The sequence below is a fragment of the Apium graveolens genome, chromosome 3, assembly GCF_009905375.1.
Source record: "Apium graveolens cultivar Ventura chromosome 3, ASM990537v1, whole genome shotgun sequence".
Classification (NCBI taxonomy): Eukaryota; Viridiplantae; Streptophyta; class Magnoliopsida; order Apiales; family Apiaceae; genus Apium; species Apium graveolens.
In genome coordinates, this window is record NC_133649.1 from 89,412,793 (window position 1) to 89,435,792 (window position 23,000).

Consider the following 23,000-nt stretch of genomic DNA (forward strand, 5'->3'; position numbering starts at 1 on the left):
ACTTGTGTAATTTGGTATATTTCCTGTCACACTGCGTTGAGAAAATGCAGTAGATCGCAAGGAACTTTGAGAGCTGATGTTGATATTTGTTGAAATATTACGATAAATAAAATATAATTAAATCTTAGCAATCTTAACAGGTAACTGGACAAACTCAGAACACACATATGTTCTATTACATATATACTAATAGTATTATATAACATGGTCATATCCTACCATTTTATTGACAAAAAAAATCCTCCGATAATATGATATGCGCAAAATGTGTAAATTAAAATTACTAGTAGATGGCGTACTGAAAACTGTAGGGACATGATAACTTCTAGCAATATGAAATAGCTTCTGGCAATATTTTGCAACCTGAAAGTTCATACCCAATTTAAAATTAAATATTTCCCAAAAAGAACATACAAAATTGAAATACAAAAAACTGATTAACATATAGATCCATAAAGGAAGAACTATAAGGGAAGGATACGAGGAGAGCTACCTGGGAGCCTCCATGACCATGATACACTCCAAATAATGACGTTGAGTCCATCATCAACTTGAGCTTAATAATATAAACGCCAGTAGTTATATTATCACATATCAAATTACCTAATACAAATGGCAAAGCAACTGTCAAAGTCATCTCCTCCATCAATATCACTATTAAATTATCGTTAAAGTTACCCTCCAGCTCTCTTTCCCCTCCGGTAGATGCACAAACAATGACATATGAAGTAGATGCGGATCATATATACGACAAAATTAGTTCCAACATTAAAAATTGAAAAAACAAAGAGACCGACTCTTTTTCCCCTCCATTAGATGCACAAACAAATTATTATCTCATTTTTTAAGGCAATATGTAAAGGCTTATATTCACAAAAATATTATGCAATAATTATTAAAATAGAAAATTGATACATAATTATGTAAAATTAATACATGTCCATATCATTTGTCAACTATCATAGAATCAATGAATCACTGAGAATATACATCAAACACCTTGTATGCATTCCTCCTAAATCATATGCAAAAACCTTAATTCCTGCATGAATTCAAAAGAAAACATAGTTAAACAATTAGTTCAAACACTTAAAATTGTGCATAATATTAAATAAAAAGACCCATAAAAGTTAAAGATAACAAATGAGAAGGGAAAACGTAACAGTATAAAATGAAATATTAAAAATCATCTTCATCCAACTTGATGAACAAATTAAGCACAAAAAAATTAGGATAAAAGGAAGTAAATACATGTATATGTAAAATAGTTTGAGAAGAATTATATAGTACTGATTAAGAAGACAATTAACACAATACAAAAAAAGTTCAAACAAAGAGTAACATCAACCTTCTCCATCTCCTATAAGAAATACAAATTTTATCAACAAATATATGAATAAAAAATCTATAATATGTGACAAATATAAAATTCTGGAAAAGAAGAAGAACTTTTAATTACTTATAACTACTGATGTAGATTTATCAACAAAATATTGACTTTTGCCCAAACCAAAACAAATATAAGTAAAAAATCAGCAAAAAACAATACAAAAATCATAAAAAAGAAAGAGTAAAGAGACATTGAAAAAGAAAAAAAAATCAAATTGTGATGGAGATTGAGAAGACGATGATTATAGTCTCTGGAGAGAGATCTTTGCAGTGAGAGAAAAAGAAAAAAAGAGATATAAGAGAAGAGAGACAATCATGCAAAATTTGATTTGAAAGAGTGATATAATAGAATGGAGCAAATCATGCATGATTTGATTTTTTTGAAATTATTTTCCATAGATAGATTGATTTTGAAATTCAAAAATAGGTAAATAGTAATTAAAATGAGTCAATTGAATATAATTGGATAGTCCATGGATATAGCAAAATATATAAGATTTGGATCATGGGTAAAATTTTTTACCCATGGATAAATTAAGGAGTATTCATTAAGATATATACTTCCTCCGTCCCAATTTATCTGTCTTGTTTGATTTTTGATAGTCAAATTGACTCAACTTTGACCGTAAATAAAAACTCATTCTTTTATTATTTTGAAAAATTGAAATATACATATAAAAGTATATTAAACATACTTTCTAATGATATAAATTTTATAAGTATTTTTGATATTATACTATATGAAATTTTCGGTTAAAGTTTGATCAATTTGATCGTAAAAAATCAAACAAGATAGATAAATTGGGACGAAGAGAGTAGATGACTGTTGCATCAATTACAGATTTGGAATGGAGGAATTGGGGGAAATAATAATTTTCAGTTACTGGTTTAAGAATTAGGAGTTGATGTTGAGATTATAAATAGGAACGGCTTTTTATGTTTCTAGGCATTAAGAAATAAGTGCAATTGAAGTATGAGTCCTGGTGAATGGGTAGGTCTCTCAAATAAGTATCACCTAATTCTTATGTTTCAGTAGCCTGATTCTTGAATCATATTTTTATCCTGCTCTTTCAAATTATCATAAGTTAAATAAATAAATACATAAATATCATTACTATATATATCAGTTCACTACATTTGGTATCAGAGCATCTCCGTTCTTGGATAATGGCGGGAGTGAAACGGGTGGAAAATCGAGGGGACGACCTAGAGGAGAAACTGGATGCCGTGCTAGCATAACTTCGAAAGTTGGATATAGAACAGTTGCAAGCAGGTATAAACAAAATCTCTTTACTCGAAGAAAGCCTTGGCATACTGATTAAAAAGATAGAGAACCACGCGGCTACTGGACCCTCTACAAATGCGTCTACAAATGCGTCCGAGGGATTGCAGCAACCTCCAAAAACATCAGGTAGTGGGAAGGAAAAGGGAACTCAATTGGACATCATTTCGCCAACATCGGAATCTGCGTCGGACTCGTTACCACGACCGCTTGAATTGCCTGTGTTTGAAGGTCTGAAACCCGAAAGTTGGTTGTTTCGTGCTTAACGATACTTTGAGCTTATTAACTTGTCAGCGGTAGAGAAGCTCCGGTCAGCAGTGCTGTGTTTTGAAGGCGAAGCTTTATCATGGTAATATTACGAAGAAGGTCGAAAACCTTTTCGCAATTGGGATGAACTTAAAATACAATTGCTGATGTGCTTCCAACTCGCACAAGAGGGCACACTTCATGACCAGCTATTCTCTCTTCAACAAACCACAACTATACAAGAACATCGAGGCCAATTTGTGGTACTTTCTGCTCCTCTTAGTGAATTATCAGAGTCGATTTTAGAAATCGTATTTCGATAAGGACTTCAAGCTCTGCTACACCCACATCAATAAACAAGACTCCAAGGACAAGCTCTGCTACACCCACATCAATATACCTGTTTACGACGTGCAATAAACAAACTCTATGGTTAAATATTATCTCTTTCCTTGTGACATATTTTTGAATAAGGTACCTTGTTTATTTCTTGCCGTAATTTCTCGGTAAATTCATTTTTTCTAGGCTTCATCATTTGACCCATCAGAGACGATATAACTTGCCCACCTTGAGGCCGTGCATTTGCAGCATTCAGATCACTAAGTGACATCCTGAAAAAAAAGAAGCATACATCTATAATCTATTACAGAATCATAAACATAGGTGGCACCTGATATTTAACTCCCTGGATTTAACAGGAAACATGAGAAGGGAAAAAGAAAGCTCATAGTTTAAGAACAAATTTTCGTGTCCTTGTGTAATTTGTGACAAAAGGTTTTAGTAGCTTTTTTCATCTGGAAGTTCCAAATTCGTGAGCTATATTCTAGAAATCGAGAATACATGTGTGCAGCTAGAATCATAAAAGAAACCCCAGAATTTATATGAGCAAACCTGAACTATCTCCTTCTTTTTGTGAACCTCTACTTTAGGCAGTGGAACACACTCTTCTGCCTCGAGGTCAAATTCTGTTGCAAATACATCCTACCTACCCTTTTAACTGCACAGCTATTTGCTTCAATGTATATAACATCACCAACAGCTACCTACGGTTACAGTTATCATCAAGCATTAAATGTTAACAAATGATTGAGCCGAAAATGAATCTATTAATCAAGATAACATTACAAGATGATTTGGAAATATTCTAAACCATTGACATGCCATATCCTCGAATAAATTCAGAAGCCATGTCGAATCGTTTAAACAAAAAGTAAAATCATCAAATACATACATCTTTATGAAGACCCCAGAGATAAACATTGAGGTTACCTTTTCTTTGATTATAGCATCATAGATAGTTGGATCCAGCTTCAATTGCTTAGTTCCCTTCACAGTTTTCAACCAAATAATAACATGACTAATGCTTTTACCATATCCACCTGTGACGCTCTCCTCTGGGGAAACTTCAGTCACCTAAATTATATCAGAAAAATATCATGTTATGCTCAACAAGAATTATAAAAAAGTTTTATCATATCGAAGAACAAAAGAAATAACACATGAAAAAAGAACTCGCCTCTCCTTCGTAGACCTCCTAGTTTTCCTTGATACGTAAACCAATGGCACGTCTAAAATTTTCCATCAAAACCTCAGTTTTTTTACTTCTGATGAATACACTTCTGACCCAACCATCGGACAAAATGGAACCTAAGGAAGCATGTCAAGCGAATCCATAGAGTGTATTCTGATGAATACACTGACCATAGGAAGCATGTCATATGGCATTTAACTGAAGAAGTGCTTGGTTTGTTCTGGACATATATATATTGCCTCTTGAGGAAGTGAAGAGAGTTCCAATTGATAACTCCGGTGAGCGGGCGGCTCCGTCCGTCGGCGTTCCTGGACCTTCTGTGCGTGAGAGAGGTGTAGCTGCAGGTTGGGCGCCTGCAAAACAATACCGGAAGGGGGGTTTGGCTCTCACGGCGCCTCCGGTGTGAGAATGAGAACAGGCTTTGGAGAAGATGAAGGGATATACCTTTATATAATTTAGAGGCTGCTGTGTATGTGTGTTTTTATGTGATGGCTGCTATATGTTTTTGAGTGTATGTGAGTGTGTGAGTGCAAGAGAAATTATTTTCCAACCCCTAAACCCTTCAGCCTTAGGGGTATATATAGCCCCAAGGTAGGGTTTAGGGGTAGTTACCTCCAAATCTGGGCCGTTGGATTTTGGGACCAGAGGGCGCCTGGCTTGGGCGGATTGCTTACATGTGTCCTAGGGGAGGACCACCTCCAGAGCGTCCTAACGGCCCCTGACACGTGCCGTGCTTGTCTGATGCGCTGGTTGTTGATAGCTTTCATAATCACGTGCCCACGTACCTTTGCTTGGTGGGTTGCGGGATGTGTATGTGTTTGCTGGGACCCCCCTCACTGTGGTTTTGGCCCCGATCCGGATCCGGGTAAGCAGGTGGATCCGGATCCGGGGAGTAGGATAGACCCGGGCCTAGGCTCCTATGTTTGACTGGCCTGGGAGAGGGGGGTCTTAGCAGGTCGATTGAGCCTGCCTCCCTTTAGTCCAGGTTGACGCCTATCCGGGTCTCTTATACCCTATCATTTGCCCCCCACTCCCTTATGCAGATTTTCTGGATGAGGGAGTAGAGTAGGGAGAAAAATTCCTGCTCCTGGTTGCCCCCCAATCCGGATCTCATGTAATGGAAACCAATCCGGATTAAGGTAGAATAGATGTTTCAGAAAAATTCCTGCTCCTGGTTGCCCCTCAATCCGGATCTGGTGTAATGGATGCCAATCCGGATTAAAGTAGAATAGTTGCTTCAGAAAAATCTGCTCCTGGTTGCCCCCCAATCCGGATGTGGTGTAATGGATGCCAATCCGGATTAAGGTAGAATAGTTGCTTCAGAAAAATTCCTGCTCCTGGTTGCCCCCAATCCGGATCTGGTGTCATGGATGCCAATCCGGATTAAGGTAGAATTGTTATTTCAGAAAAATATCTGGTCCTGCTTGCCCCCCAATCCGATCTGGTGAGGTAGTAGCCAATCCGGATTAAAATAGAATGGCTGCCAATCCGGATTGATCTGTTCCTGTGTAGGCTTACATGATTCGGGTAGGATGCTTTAGGTTCTGCGAAATTTTTGGAATTTGTAACGGTTTTCAGATTTTTCCCTCCCATGCTTTTGAATTTTTAGACAGTTATACTCCTAGAAAGGTGCCCCGTAATTATTATGGGGTTTAAATATGCATATTGTAACTGCTCTGTTAGCTAATCATGGGTTGCCACGTGGCAGGGGAGTAACTCCCTCCCACCCCTATAAAAGGCTGCCTCCTCCCTTTGTTTTCTTTTTTATTCTCAACCCAAAAACGAAAATTCACCTCTTCCTTCTTTTCTCTCTCTAAATTTTCTTGGATTGCTTTGGAGCTTTGGGGTTTTTGCTGCTCAGTTTTTCACCGCCGTTCCGCCGTTTCTTGCTTTCGCTTCTGATCAACTTGTAAGCCTCTCTCTTTTCGTCTTTGTATTTACCGTAGTTCTCTTAGAGTTATTTCGGCTTTCACCAAATTCTAAGTGCCTCGATTTGTATTCTTCTTCATGGATAAGTGTCTTTGTTTTTTGTTTTTGGTATGACTCTTTTTCACTATGCATGTTTAGATCTGAGGGTTTTTGGGCGTATTTGTTTTGTTTTTTGTTCGATTTTTTTTGGGTTGTTTGGGGGCTGTTCTTCGTGTTCTTGAGGGAAATGTTTGTATGTATGTATAAAAAGTTTATAATCTGCTTTTCGATTCTTGAATTTGCTGTTTGTGGGCTAGGTTTTTTGCTTTGGATCCGGGTGGAGGTATAGGGTCCGGATTTGGGGGAGGTTTATGGTGGGATTGTATAACTTAGGTTTTATCTGTTTTTTGGTTGCTTTTGATCCGGGTATGGGTGTTTGCCATGAGGATCCGGGTATATGGGTTTTGTTATAAGTTTTTTGTTGCTATGGATCCGGATCTGGGTATTTGCCATCAAGATCTGGGTCCATGGTGGTTTGCTTTTGTGGATTGTAGTTAACATGATCCGGATCGTTGATGTTTTTCCGGGTTGGACTTGCATTGGTGGTCCGGATCATTAGGTTATGCTAATACTAACGTAACACACTTGATCCGGACCTCTTAGTGAAACAATTAAAATATGTAGGGACAAGGCTAACTGACCTTCATTTTAATAGGTATATGGTCCGGATCAAGGAGCGGGCTAGGAAAGTCTATAACTGCTACCCAAACTTTTCTGGAGAGGAGAGTGACCCGGATTCATCTGGTATAGAACAGATCCGAGTAGAGATGGTTAAGAAAGTTCCTGCTTCCGCCGAGATAATCTCAAAGTTCAGGTATAAGAGAATGCCCGGGGGCTCAGTTCCCTTCACGCCCGAGGGGTATTGGATAGATGTTAAGTATCACTTTGTTGAAAAGCCGACCGAAATCGAAAACGAGGTCTATTATAGCCGGGTTAGATACGATAGACAGCCCGACGGTCACCCCGGGTTGTATAACCAGGAAGCTCTGGAGAGGATGTTCTCTGCTTTCCCTATAAGCCGGGATCACTACCAGTTGAAGGACTCTTTTTCTGAGGCTGATCCGGGTGAGATGAATGAGGCGGTCCGGGCTGCTTTCCAGTTGACTCCGGATATTGAGTGGAGATGGCCAGAACCCAATGAGAGGATCTATCATCGGCCAGAAGATGGTTTTGTCCCGGTCTGGATGGAACATCTCAGATCCGGGTGGAGCCCCCGGTGCCATATGTTTATCAAACATCTCTGCAAGCACGTGTACAGGATTTCCCCGATGCAAATTACCCCGAATGGGATAAAGTCGATGACATGGTTCATTACTTGCTGTAACAAATCCGGATTCTTGCCCACCTTGAAGCTTTTTCATCAGATTTTTTATCTCTCCAAATCGAGTCAGAAGCCTTTTTATGAGATCAGGTTTCGGGCCTCGGAGTGTGGTTACGGCCCGGGTAGAGCCAAGCCAATAATGCACCAGTCTTCTTTGAAGTATTGGAATGGTGAGATAATCCTTCTGAAGGGATATGACTTGGCCTATCTCCCTTACTTTACTACTGAAGGGGTTCAAACCAAGTTTAACCCGGCTGTGCTCGAAGGGCGGGCTATCACCCAGATTAGATGTTTCTGTGATTCTCTCGAGTTTCAGCCGACTCGGGACACATTCATGAACCATAAGCTTCTTTTCAATCTTGGCTGTAAGTTTTCCTTTAATTGTGAATTAGGTGCTTGCCCTTGATCCGGGTCTCTTTCACTTATCTTGATAATCCGGATCAAGGTCCAGTTTGCGTTTAACCTGTTTTTATGTTCTTTTTTTTGACTTTGATCCGGATCTCTTTCTTCCAGCTTGATGATCCGGATCAACGTATAATTTGCTTGTAGAATATAGTTTGTTGTCTCTGATCCGGATCTCTTTCACCCGTATTGATGATCCGGATCATGCTTCAGTTTGCTTTTAACATGTTTGGCTAAATTTGTTGCCCCTGATCCGGAATTTAACCTTGGGTTTTTTCTTTTATTCCAACAGGTCTTCCTCATTTCAATCGTGATTTTCTTAGAATCATGTCTTCTTCCGCATATGCTGCTGCTTTCAACACTCTCGGGCTGGCCTTTAAGACAAGCAAGGGTGCCCCTGGTCCCGGATCTGGATCCGCAGATATTGAAGGGAGGGGCCGAGTCCTCCGTCCCTCAGAACATCCCGGATCCGGGCCATGAGTCTGAGCCCGAGGTTCAGGAGATTCCGGGCGGTGATGGTCCTCCTAGTAAGAAAAGAAAGTCTGTTCCGAACAAGCCACCCCGGGGCAAAACTGTGGTTTCCAACCGGGTTATATGTGATTCGGAAGGCCGAGGGCCCGATGGAGAGGCCGTGAAGATAGGCACCAAAACTCTAATCGACCTAGCCGGGTTCATGTCCAGTATCCCCTCAGAAGAAGATTGGAAGGAGGTTGAGGGTTATAATATGACTGCTGCTTTGAAGAGGGTCACTGGTCAATGGGGGCAGGTAATTTCTGAAATTTTTGGCTCATAGTTCCGGATTATGCCCCCCAATCCCCTTTTTGCTTGTAATAATGTTCTCTTTTTTTTTATTGTTTCTCAGCTTGGGAGTGCGATATCCATCTGCTCCGATGTTGCCTTCACTGAGCTGAAGGAGGCTAACAATCGGACTAAAGCTGAGAAGATGCTTTCTGATTCCCTGAGGGGTGAGCTGGAGGAGGCCCGGGAGGGGTTCCGGGTTGTGGAGGCCGGGTTGAACGAGAAACTAAAGAATTCGGAGGCCCGGGCTGAGAGGCTTACCAAGGAAGTGGAGAAGCTCAAGGTCGAGCTTGCTGCTAAAGAGAATCTGAACAAGGAGGCCATCATTGCTGAGTTCAAGGCCAGCGATGTTTATGACTTCGAGGTTGCTCAGGCCGGGGTTCCCGAGGTGCGCAGGTCCTGGGTAGTTGCCGAGCGCCATATCAAAACTGACCCCTTTGCTTCCTGGGAGAGCTTTATCCAGGAGTTCCTTGCTGCAAAGGCTGCAGTTGAGCAGGGTCAAGGTGAACCGGAACCCTACGATGGTCCGAGCCCCAGCTTCCTCTAGATCCGGACCAGCTTTGCAAAGCTTCTCAGGCCCAGCCCATGTAATTTCATTTCTAGGATTTCTTGATTTCGTACTTGGATTTGAACTATATGTAATATTTGGATTTGTTCCGGATTGATGTCAATCCGGATCCTTCTTTGAAATTTTCTTTCGTCGTAGAAAATGTTTGCTTTTCTTATCTGTTGTTTTTTCCTTTTTGAGCGATCCGGATCCTTGTTATTGCCCATAATCCGGACTGGTTTCATATCGGGTTGGGTCCGGGTATGGGACAGTGTCCGGCTTTGCTTAATTTTTTACTTTATGTACTTGCTTTTAATTTTGCTTTCAATCCGGGTATGTTGAACCCGGATTGATGTTTGCTTTTTTGCTTTATGTACTTTGAGAATTCAAGTACATAATGTTTGTTTGCATCCCGAATTTGAATGTTAATCCGGGTTGTTTTTTGCTTTTCTGCTTTATGTACTTGGAAAATTTAAGTACATAATGGTTGTTTGTGACCCGGATTTGAATGTTAATCCGGGTTATTTTTTGCTTTTAAATTTGCTTTCAATCCGGGTATGTCTAACCCGGATTGGTGATTGCTCCATTTACTTAGAATTTTTCTAAGCAAATAGTGGTAGCTTTTGTTGTTTGCTTGTAACCCGGGTATGAGAACGTGCCCGGGTTGTTTTTTGCTTCCATAACTGGTAATTTAAAAGTGATAACTTTCTATGAAAGGAAAAATCTTTTCATTGATTTGCAAATTTTTTCATACAAGATACAGGATCATAGATTTGTTGCTTGCCATAGGCTACAAGTTCTGGTTGCTTTTGGTTGCTTTTTCTACTGGTAAAACTTTCTGAGCCTGAGTCCATGCCATGTATTCGGTACTTCAGACTCATCCATGTTCATGAGCTTGTATGTTCCTGGCCTTAGAACTTCCTTGACTTTGTATGGGCCTTCCCTCTTTGGCATTAGCTTTCCAGTGTTGGTGGGGTCTGAAGCTTCCGTGTCTCGAAGTACCAGGTCTCCAACTTGAAAGTTTTTGACCCAGGACTTCTTGCTGAAGTGCTCTCTTGTTTTCTGCTTATACTTTTCCATTCTTGCCACTGCCTGGTCTCGAACTTCATCAATTAGCTCAATATTCGTTCTGAGCCCCTCCTCGTTTGCTATTTCATCAAAGTTGATTGCTCGATGGGAGGGGGATCCTACTTCAATTGGTAGCATGGCTTCAGTTCCATAAGCCAGCTTGAAGGGGGTTTCTCCTGTGCTTGTTCTGGGGCTTGTTCTGTATGCCCAGAGTACATTAGGCAATTCTTCTGGCCATTTTGTTTTGCTTTCCCTGAGTCTCTTCTCTATCCCCCTGAGAAGTATTCGATTAGTTACCTCAACTTGGCCATTTCCTTGAGGGTAGGCTACAGATGACTTCTTGTGTCGGATGCCCCTTTCTTGAAGGTAGGATTTAAATTCTGAACCGATGAACTGCGAACCATTATCTGAGACAAGTACTCTCGGGATTCCAAACCTCATCAATATGTTGTCCATGAACTTGATGCAATCTTGTTGGTTTATTGTTCTCATTGCCTTTGCCTCTACCCATTTTGTCATATAGTCAATTGAGACTAGTAAGTACCTGAGGTCTCCTCTGGCTCTGGGAAAGGGTCCCATGATATCAATCCCCCATACGGCAAATGGGATTGGTGACAAGACTGAGGAGGGTAGTACTGGGCTCATCCGTATCACATTGCTGAAGAGTTGGCATTCCTTGCATTTTTTCACAAAGTCTATTGAATCCTGGTGGATAGTAGGCCAGTAGTACCCCTGCCTTATGATTTTGTGAGCTAGTGCTTTTGCGGACATGTGGTCCCCGCAGATTCCTTCGTGAACTTCCATGAGGCAGTATTGTGCCTCTCCTGGGCCTATGCACTTGAGGATTGGGGAGGAAAAGGTCCGGCGATAGAGTATTCCCTCTTCCATGAAGAATTTCGAAGATTTTGCCTTTAACCTTTGAGCCTTGCCTATATCCTCCGGGAGCTCTCCCTTCTCCAAGTAGTTAATGAATGGAGTCATCCAATTCGGACTGTTTTCTATCTCCATGACTTCCTCAGATTTTGTGCTTGGTTTCTGCAATTCTTCGAAGTAGACGGAACAATTCAGGTCTGACGAATTTTGAACAAGTTTAGACAATGCATCAGCTTCTGAATTCTCCTCTCTGCTGATTTGGATGACTTGGATTTTTGGTATGGAGGTTAGGTAGCTTTGGACCAGAGCCTGGTACTTGGCTAGAACTGGATCCTTGGCTATGTACTCGCCATTTGTTTGCTTTACGATGATCTGGGAGTCGCTGTGGATTTTGAGATTCTGGATCCTGAGTGTTCTTGCTAGCTTCAGTCCTGCGATCAAGGCCTCGTACTCTGCTTGGTTGTTTATTGCTGAGAATGCAAAGGAGATTGCTGTTTGGATTGTGAACCCTTCTGGGCTCTTTAGGATGAGCCCGGCTCCCGATCTTTCATTGGTTGAAGAACCATCAACTTTGAGAGTCCAGGCTTCTGTTTCTTGATCTGTGTTTCTCTCAGGGTCAATGCACATGGGCACGGGCTCTTCTTCTGGGAAATTGCATTCTATGATGAAATCAGCTAGAGCCTGGGCTTTGATTGCTGTTCTAGGAATGAAGCTTAGGTTGAACTGACTTAGCTCAACTGCCCAATTCACCAACCTCCCTGAGACATCTGGCTTGTGTATTATCTTCCTTAATGGTTGATTTGTTACAACTCGTATCTCCCTTCCCTGAAAGTAGTGTCTGAGTTTTCTGGATGCTGTGACTAAGGCATAAGCAAACTTTTCTTGGACTCGGGTATCGGGTCTCTGCATCTCTCAGCACTTGGCTCACATAATAAACTGGTTGCTGTTTGCCATTCTCTTCCCTGATCAAGGCTGCTCCAACTGCCAGGGCCCCTGCTGACAGGTAAAGGGATAGGGGTTCCCCGGGTTGAGCTTTTGTTAACACAGGGGATTGAGAAAGGTACCTTTTGATTTCTTCAAATGCGCTTTGGCATTCCGGGCTCCAATTAACTTCTCCCTTGTTGGTTGCTCCTTTTAACAGGTCAAAGAAGGGTAGGCATCTCTCAGCTAGCTTGGAGATGAATCTTCTGAGTGCTGCTAGTGATCCTGCTAGCTTCTGCACATCTTTTTGTGTTCTGGGAGCCTTCATCTCTTGAATTGCCTTTATCTTCTCTGGGTTGGCTTCAATTCCCCGGTTGCTTATCATGAATCCAAGGAATTTTCCTGCCCCTACTCCAAATGTGCATTTTTCTGGATTGAGCCTGAGTGAGTATTTTCTCAAGTTGTCGAAAGCATTCTCTCAGGTCTCCTATGTGCCCGGGGATGCTTGTGGACTTTGCAATCATGTCATCGACATATGATTCCAGGTTCCTTCCAATCTGGTCCTTGAAGATTTTGTTCATTGTCCTTTGATATGTTGTTCCCACATTAGTCAATCCGAACGGCAAGCATTACATAGGCATAGACCGCCCTGTGGGTGATGAATGCTGTCTTTAGAATATCTCTGGGATTCATCTTGATCTGGTTGTAACCCGAATAGGCGTCCATGAAACTTAGCATCACATGCCCAGAGGTTGCATCGATCAATTGATCAATATTTGGCAAGGGGTAGGGGTCTTTGGGGCATACACTGTTCAAGTCTGTGTAATCGATACACATTCTCCACTTTCCGTTTGGTTTTTTAACCATCACTACATTTGCCAGCCATTCTGGGTACTTGACTTCGCATATTATCCCAGCTTTCAGTAGTTTCTCAATTTCTTCATCGATTGCTTTCTGCCTCTCCGGGGCGAAATTTCTTCTCTTTTGCTTTACTGGCTTCCTCTCTGGGTTGACGTCCAAGCTATGCATTGCTATGGATTCATCCAACCCGGGCATTTCTTTTGGGGTCCAAGCGAATATATCAGAGTACCCTTGGAGTAGTGACACCAGGTCTTTTTTGAAATTAGCCTCGAGCCCGGACCCTATCTTTATCTTTTTTGAAGGATCGCTTGTGCTGATCAGAATTGTTTCTGTTTCAACAGCGGCCTCTATCTTGGATTGATCCGTATCTGATACCATCTTTTGGATCCGAGCCTCTATGTTCTTTTTCATATAAATCTGAGCCTGGGCTGTCATCTCTTTATTGTTCCTTTCTTCAGTCATTTCTGGGTTGGTTGGTTGCACAGTAGGGTTGGTTTGGTCAATGCCTAGGCCCAATTCAATCCCTCCTGTGACTTGGTTGCTTTTTTGCTCTTCTGAGCCTTGTTTTGTTGCTTTTGGATCTGAGAGGGTCTCTATGACCTGAACTTCTTTTCTTCCATCATCCCTTGATTGTTGGCGATAGTTTCTTAATACTTTGCTATTTCCGGAGCACGACAGCCTTTCTCTTGTTGTCTTGATGGGTCTCAGCCATTACCAGAGCCTGGACTATAACATCTTTCAGCTACCTCATAGTCTCCCTTGATTTCTCCTACCCCGGTTGGGGTTGGGAACTTGATTTTCAAATGTGATATTGAGGTGATTGCTTGGATCCTGGTCAAAGCTGAGCGCCCGATTATTCCGTTGTAAGATGAGGGAGTATTGATCACGTAGAACTTAATCACATGGGTAACTTGGTTTAGGACCGATCCAAATATCAATGGCAAGTACAAAGTTCCTTGGATCGGGACCAAGTTATTCCCGAACCCATACAGAGGGTCCTCTTGGCATTCATTGGAGCGTACACTCCCAAGCTTCATCCTGTCCACAGTATGCTTGAAGAGTATGTTTACTGAGGATCCATTATCGATCAACATCCTTCTTACTTCGTTGTCAAAGATATCAAGTGTTACAACCAAGGCTTCATTGTGATTCGGGTTGACTCCTTCATAATCCTTGCTGCTGAATGAGATCATCATCTCCGGGTAGGATTGGATTGAGAATACCTCATCCCCTGAGCCCGGGCTCCTAGGGGGAGAGTGTGAGCCTCCCAGGACCACATTTACCACATTCTTACCTTTTCTTGGCCTTTCGTCTCTCTGATTTTTCTCCCTTGAGATGTATTGATTCAGGTTGCCTTTCTTGACTTGATCTTCAATGAAGTATTTTAGAGAGAGACAATTCTCAGTCTTGTGTCCATGGGTTTCATGATAGTCGCACTGCCTGTTGTAAGGCCTGCTCTCTGGGGGAGTCTGCATTGGCTTTGGAGGATAGTAGAATGGCTTTCCCTTGATCTCCTTCAGTATCTCTTCCCGGGTCCTGTTTAGTTGTGTCCACTCTGGCTCTTGCCTAGGCTCCCTTTGCTGCCTAGGGGGACCGGGATCACTTTTGGATTCTGTTTTAGGACCCAATCTTTGGAATATTGGGGTGTTTTGTACAACGTTTGTTTGCTGGGTTTGGTTGCTTTGTTTGAACTTTTTCTCCTGATGGTAACCCCCTTTCGGTCGGTCATCAGAAGATTTGTTCCTGTTCCCTCCATTCCGAGTCATTCTCATTGCCTGGAGAACATCCGTTTCTTTTATGAACCGGGCTGCCATAGAATAAGCAGCGGCCAGGCTTTGGGGTTCCTTGTTTATCAATTCCACAATATATCTCTCATTGTGTTCTGGATCCAGGTTTCTTCGAAATATGCTTAGAGCCTCCCTTTCATCGAGATTCGAAACTTTGTTGATGGCTTCCTGGAACCTCCGCATGTAGGCTGAGAGTGCTTCGTTATCGTACTGGAGGATTGTCTCCAGGTGGCACATGTGCATTTCATGTGTTTTATTGGCTTTGAATCTTCTAAGGAAGGCTTCTCTGAATTCTTTCCAGGAGTGGATGCTTCTTGATGGGATTCTGCTGAACCATCTTTGAGCCCCCCCTTTGAGGGTCGAGGCGAAGAATCTGGATTTCGTTAAGTCATTGTAATAGTATATCTGAGCTATCTGTTCGAAATAGTTGAGGTGCTCTTCCGGATCCCCCAGGCCATCGAAAGAATCGAAGTTGTAGTGTTTGAGATTTTTCTGTCGGGGGATGGCTTCTAGGGAGTGGCTGAAGGGCGTGAGGGTTTCCCCAACTTCCACCCCGGATTCTTTCTCCATTTTTCTCTGGAGCCCGTAGATCATTTCCTTGAGGTCTTTCTGACCCTCCTCTTCGTCATCGGAAATGAGTTCGGGGGTAGGGTCTCGCCGGGTTCTTTTTCCTTTTGTTTTAGTTAGGAGTCTTTCCTCCTCCATCTTCATTCTTTTCTGAATTTTTTGCTCCAGCTTTTCCTCCTCTTTTCTTATCTTTTTTCTGATTTCTTCTAGCTTTTTCTTTCTGGTTGCTTCTGTCTCCTTCTTGCTAGGCTCCTTTTGATTCTTTTTTGCCTTAGCCCCAATTCGGTCGAAGACAGATCTCCTGGAATGCTGAGAGTCCCCGGACTCTTCTTGCTCATCATCTTGCTCAAATTCCATCTGAGCCCGGGCTTGTTCATCTCTGTAGAGCCTGATTGCTTCAGCGAGTTCATGGCTTGTTAAGTTAGCCATATGCTCCTCTGCAACTGGAACATTGGTGTACTTGTACTGATTTAGCTCTATGACATTTCTAGCATCCCTGATTGGAGTATGCTGTGTCAGTGGTTGCTCCTGGAAGGTCTCCCTGTCTCCCCCAGGTTCTTGAACTTGAGAGGGGTCTTGATCCTGAATGTGGGTACTGGCGGAGGGCCTATCAGCTGTACTTTTTCCTGCTCTTGCCATTACCACAAATGTACAAACAACTGACCAAGATTTGAGGCTACAAATGTGGATCTGAGGTTGCTTTTTTGAAGATTACAAAAAATTTCCAGAATAACAGCAAGCAAATTTTCTGGGTTTTGCTAACAACAATACTAAGCAAGAACAGCAGGCTCTTGAACACAAAAGAAAATATGCAAGCTAAAATAGTTCTGGATTTTAAAATCACCAAGACTATCAAACCCCGGGCTTCAAGATTACCAAGATTATCAAACCCTAAACAACTAAAACTTAACAAACAAGAGCGGGCTCACACAAACTTGGCCTAAAGCAACAAGCTCATACAAACGTGGCTAAAATGAAAACTCATATTCAAGAAAGGGTTTGGTTGTTTATGTTCTTACAGGTTTGAAAGTGGACTCTCTCAAGAATTTGCTGATGAAGATGAATCCAGGGGCACCGAGACCCAAGGATGGAGCCCCCTCCTTCTAGCGCCAAATGATAACTCCGGTGAGCGGGCGGCTCCGTCCGTCGGCGTTCCTGGACCTTCTGTGCGTGAGAGAGGTGTAGCTGCAGGTTGGGCGCCTGCAAAACAACACCGGAAGGGGGGTTTGGCTCCCACGGCGCCTCCGGTGTGAGAATGAGAACAGACTTTGGAGAAGATGAAGGGATATACCTTTATATAATTTAGAGGCTGCTGTGTATGTGTGTTTTTATGTGATGGCTGCTATATGTTTTTGAGTGTATGTGAGTGTGTGAGTGCAAGAGAAATTATTTTCCAACCCCTAAACCCTTCAGCCTTGGGGGTATATATAGCCCCAAGGTAGGGTTTAGGGGTAGTTACCTCCAAATCTGGGCCGTTGGATTTTGGGACCAGAGGGCGCCTGACTTGGGCGGATTGCTTACATGTGTCCAGGGGAGGACCACCTCCAGAGCGTCCTAACGGCCCCTGACACGTGCCGTGCTTGTCTGGTGCGCTGGTTGTTGATAGCTGTCATAATCACATGCCCACGTACCTTTGCTTGGTGGGTTGCGGGATGTGTATGTGTTTGCTGGTACCCCCTCACTGTGGTTTTGGCCCCGATCCGGATCCAAGTATGCAGGTGGATCCGGATCCGGGGAGTAGGATAGACCCGGGCCTGGGCTCCTATGCTTGACTGGCCTGGAAGAGGGGGGTCTTAGTAGGTCGGTTGAGCCTGCCTCCCTTTAGTCCAGGTTGACGCCTATCCGGGTCTCTTATACCCTATCACCAATGATCTAGAATCTAAATGATGCAACGTTATCTCGAATTCTATAATATTTCCCTCATAGAATCATTTAATCACCTCAGAGTGTATGGAACTCGATATTAAGAAAACAGGCTGCAGTTTCCACAAACAAGGCAAATACATCTTTGGAGAAAATCTACCAGAACATTGTACACATCAATTGTGCGATATTCATTTCAAGGTTACAAGAATTTTAGCCCGTAAAACGATACATATTAACCACTTGTCTCAATGATGATGATACACAAAATTTAAACTAAATTATATAAATCTAAAAACCGAAGCATGATGATATAAATATCATAAATAAAGTTACAAGTTTCAAAAGTTAGTAACAATGTCGGCCTGGTTGGAAGAAAAGTCGAAAAACCAGTAGTAAAGACATATCATCTGTTAGTAAAAACACCACTTCTTTAATTAGGAAGCAACTCTGTCCTCTATCAGGGAGTGTCTCTGCAAGACTTCGATGGTTCCTACTGCAGCACTGTCAATACAAAACACCATATTTCAGAAATACTTGGAAAGTTAATGTATAAGAAAGTGATAATATAAGTCAAAAAAGTAGCTACTATAGATGCTTTATTAACCGAATTCTCTTCCATTATACTTTATATTCAGTAAAATATTTCAAGGGTGTTTAATAAGTACAAAGAGCATGTCCACTTCAGATGGGAGTGGAGGGATAATTTATGATAATTTAGAAACGTAGTCGGGTAGTTTTGAAACTAGAATGGACCTGATGCAAAAATAAATATAAGTACGAAAAGATTAAAATACTTTAGGAGTAGATAGGAAATACTGACCTGACCGGTCAGAGAAGAGATATTTACATTTCATCCAACTATCAAGTTTAGTTAAAAAGATCTTACAAAGACCAATTACCCAAAACTATTTTTAGCAAACAGCTCAAGCAACATAATGGCAGAGCCCTATTAGCACGTACAATTTTCGGATAGCAGACCTTTAAATGAACAAAACATATACAATAATTCAACACTCTGGAATTTTAAGCATTATAATTACAGTACCGCTAATCCTAGATTTTCTTCAAATCGATGCGGTTCATACCGACTTTAAAAGTTAATATAATATTCACTCTAACTCTAAAATATTGTAAGTTCTTTAATTATAATTACAATTATAAATGTTCAAAATAAAGACTACTCACTGCATAATTTAATGAAGGACCTGTATTCATAAACTCTACACGTCAAGGGTACCAGATCATGCATCCACGATGGTGTATATGCTCATATTTAATACTATACACTATTATGTCATATAGATGTGATTAAATCTTATTAACAACAGAAATGCATACCTTCCAGGCCTCAGAATCTTGTACTTTCCTATGCTAGTCAGGTCCACAACTGTTGAACCAGCACGCCCAGATGGAAGCACTCCACCATCATATATGTATGCACAATGTTCCCAAAGGTTCTCAAAATCTTTTATGTCCACACTGCTTGGCTTCCCACTGAGATTTGCGCTAGTCAGTGCCAGTGCACTACCAGAACCCCGAGCAATTAATCTAACAAAGTTACTATCAGGCACTCGAACTCCTATGCTATTTAATCCAGGATTCAGTGACTTCTCCAAAATACTTGAATCTCCTGTAAAATATCCAAACTCTAACATCTGAATCTGATCACAACAAATTTTGAAAAATATAAACAGAAATAAATTTCAAAGTGATGAATCTTATCTATAACTGCACTAGCAGTCATGCCAACAATGAAATACACCAAATATTTTCTACAGAAGTCAAGAGGAATACTGAGAATGAAGGTAAGATACTTGCAAGAAGACGCAACAGAAAACAATTACTTGCTATGAGTTAACATAAATTTGAAGGATGTTCAGGCATTGTACAGTTAAGTTAGGATACAAGTACGAGGGTTCTTGAACCAGCAACCTTGAGTTATTTCCCTAGAGGTAGTTAATCCTATGTTATCCGGACTCGGGTATGGGTGTCGGACACGGGTTCGTATCCAAGTGTTGGACTCGGCAATATTCTGAAAAATTTACATGTTTTTTGCCTAAAATAAGTGTCCAAGTGTCTATACCCATGTCGAGTGTCGAGTGTCCGACACGGGTACTCGAAGCAAAATGAAGAGTCCGGGTAACTAAGAGTTAATCAATTCTAAACAATTCTTTAAATAAAAAAAATTAGGTTGCTAAGAGGCAAACCTCGCCTTAACACCACAGTTACAGGTCCTGGAAGTAAATTATCAAGTAAGCGGTGAGGCAGATAATCAGTTACTGCAAATTTGCCAATGTCCTGTACATCCCCAACACAGATTGCAAGTGGACTTGTCTGTTGACGCCCTTTAATCTCATATATCCTATTTACTGCTCCCAACGAGCTGCAATAGGCCTCACAGTTATATAAAACATGAGACAAATAAATGTTATGAAATAATTTTTTTAGAGATAGCTTATGTACAAATAATATGCATACCAAGCATCACAAGTGAATCCATAGAGAGTATCGGTAGGAACAGCTATGACCTTGCCCGCTCTAAGGGCTGTAATTGCTTCTTTTGTAAATTCTTCCGTAGCTGGATGCACTAAACTTGGGCCAAGTGTTCCTGCCATTGCTCCACATTTCCAAGACATCTTATTCCTTCACTAATCCCCCTCCCTCAATCCTCAATCAACTCACCACGCTTTTGGTAATGCAAACCTTGGCCAATCTATAACACATGCAGTACATGTATACATTATAATAGGCGATAACTGGGTTTAACTTTTCTAGTTTTCTTACTTGATTTTGCACCCATTCAAAAAAGAACGTCATCTATTTACCATTAACTCTAATGGAAATTTTAATATTTTCTTTCGATCCAGTGAAAAAGCAAACCATCTAACAACCATATGAAGCCGACCAAATTTTTTGACTTTCGATCTTAAATTTAAACATGGCTAGACAATGCATTAACTATATATATCAATTTCTAAACTAGGCAGAATTCAATTTTATATTAATAGACAAATTATTAATTAAAAATTAACCAAGACCAACAACAAATTTACCAGCAAATTGTGATTTTGCATCGAACTAATATAAAATTTCTGACATATACTAAAAAAGTATCAAGCAGCACATTAACAACATTGTAGTTTTGGATGCAAAACAGAAGGCATTATAGTATCTAAAAAAAACTCTCCAATTCCTAACACTAGCTTGACAACATCTGTACACTGCGTTCTTCACGTGGTACATCTAACAGGCCAATAAGGCTGTACCTCTGAACTGATGTAAATCGAGACACTATTCTCTAAAATTTGGGACAATTTGAGCAAATTTTTCACCAGCATCCTATTCTAATTAACTCCATCCAAATACCTTGAATCAACCAACTCCACATATCCAACTTATAAAAAAAGTAACTCTCAGGAGACTTTCATCGAACACTTAACAGCCAAACTCAAAAACTTCCTCGTAATTCCTTATATATTCATCAAAACTTAATAACTAAGACAATTTCATTATGTGGGCATCACTAATTCAGGTAACTACAATCGAATAAGCAAGTAATTGATGCAAACAATAAAATAGTATATAGGGATAATAGGCAATAAAAGGTGAAATGAAGAATACCTGATTGTTGAGGAGACGCAGTTGACAGATGCTTTCTCCAAGACAGTGGGAGTGGCGGCTGATACTGGTGAAGAACATTAACTGCCTTATTTTTGGAGAACACTGGGGTGAAGAAGGATAATTTTAGCATGTTTTTATATTAAATTAATAAAAAATGATTAATTTCCCAAAATTTGACCAAATATCATTTGGACTATTCATTTACTATTAATTTTATAAGAGATACCCAACTCTAATAGACTAGTACCCTATATATAAAATAACCAACTACCAGTTAAGGATCCAATATACATTGGGATTCCCAATTGATACTCTAGTATTCAATCGGCTAATATTGATCATTTTTTCAAATGTTTTTTTGTTAATATTTTTAAAAAATCAGTTATTTTTATCATTTTTTTCAATATTAACTATTTGTGTCTTGTTATACATGTTAGACAGGTGTTTAACTTTTTTCCACATACTTACAACAGGTTTCGAAATTTAGTAAAAAATATTCAAATTTCTTTTTCTGAACTAAAATTTTATAGTAATTTTTACTATGTTTTCAAAGCCCCTAAAAATACGTGAAAAAAGTCAAACAACTTATATAATAGATCAAATTGGAGTGGTATGGATAGAAAATACATTCTAGAGACGCATTAAATGCCATATTAATTACACTTGGAATGCATGTCCAAGGCTCAATACAGACCAGACTGGTCTAGGCTTGCAACAGACTAAAGACGACCCAAGCGGTCAAGACCCACTAACAGAGGTCTTCAAGATCCACGAACATGAGATGTTCACGGACTAGGCCCAATACGGCTAGAAGAGCAGAGACATGTATCCAACATGGACACAAATTCCTACAAGGAAGGATTTAGAATTCCTTCCCTTAATGGGAGTCCTGATTACCATATAAGTAGGAGACTTGTCCACCAAGTCTACCAACACCAGTCTAACCCTAGACTCACCTCTATATAAAGGGCTCTACCCCTCAACCTATAACTACTTTTTTGGCTTCATTCTCTACAACACAGATATACATAAGCATCTTGCGAGGACATTCAGTCCCCACCGTGAGAACAACCATTAAAACTCGAAGCTCACAAACCCGGGCATTAAATACCAATAAACCCTAGTTTTATTCCACAACATTTGGCGCCGTCTGTGGGAAACAACAACAACCATGGTACTCACACGGAGCAAAAGCAACAGTGGAACTGATGATCCTATCCCATCACAAACAATCTCCAATTTCAAGAGACGAATCCCCTGGCTCATAAAGGGACGAATCCCCAATTTCAGCAACTACAGGCCCCGATAAAGCCTCAGTCCATCGGGTATGAGTACTCAACAATCATAACCCCTTTGGGGGCCACCAACCCACCTTACGGGATTCCTCTATACCCCGGGGTTGGAGGAAGTGGACACTCTAACAAAGTGAAGGACAAGGGTGGACGCCCCAATACATCAGTGGCTTGACTCTCATCCCTGAGAATCGAGAATTCTCTGGACCCTACTCTGATAGAGACTCTAAATCATCGGACGGTGAAGTCGCTCCAAGGAGGAGGCGTGCTGGTAAGGAGCCAATGCTTAGTGGCTATCAATAGCCCAGGAGCACTCAAGGGACGATTCCCCAAGATGTACAAGAGAGAATTAGGGCTCATGAAGCTGAGATCCAAAGGTTGAAGCGTGACCTGTAGATGCACTTGACACCGAGATCTCCACCTGCAGCGAGGCAAATGGATTTTTCTCCTATCATAGACCTGGAAGGTCCAGCACCAAAAAGGGCTGCAGCCCCAAGGGCTAATCCTAGTGATATGATGCCCCTAGGAGATCCTGATGATCCAAACTCACCATTTACTGAAGAGATACTAAATGTTCACATCTCGAGGAAGTTCAAGATGCCCACCATCAAAGCATATGATGGTACTAGGCGACCCAGCTAACCATGTCCAAGACATTCT

General features: G+C 41.0%; 1 protein-coding gene and 1 long non-coding RNA gene across 2 annotated transcripts; both read right to left on the reverse strand.

The window, feature by feature from the left end:
* Positions 1-2,403: 2,403 nt before the first annotated feature.
* Positions 2,404-4,836, reverse strand: LOC141712579 (uncharacterized). Its single transcript, XR_012571629.1, has 5 exons — positions 4,434-4,836; positions 4,187-4,330; positions 3,809-3,960; positions 3,396-3,528; positions 2,404-3,317 (listed from the first exon to the last, which is right to left on the reverse strand). It is a non-coding gene; the product is annotated as an uncharacterized LOC141712579 (long non-coding RNA).
* Positions 4,837-17,694: 12,858 nt separating this feature from the next.
* LOC141712580 (uncharacterized) lies at positions 17,695-21,193 on the reverse strand. Its single transcript, XM_074515568.1, has 5 exons — positions 21,049-21,193; positions 19,906-20,140; positions 19,635-19,810; positions 18,766-19,057; positions 17,695-17,928 (listed from the first exon to the last, which is right to left on the reverse strand). Exons 2-5 carry the CDS (start codon positions 20,061-20,063, stop codon positions 17,862-17,864), a joined length of 693 nt encoding a protein of 230 aa, XP_074371669.1. The 5' UTR covers positions 20,064-20,140; positions 21,049-21,193; the 3' UTR covers positions 17,695-17,861.
* Positions 21,194-23,000: the final 1,807 nt, after the last annotated feature.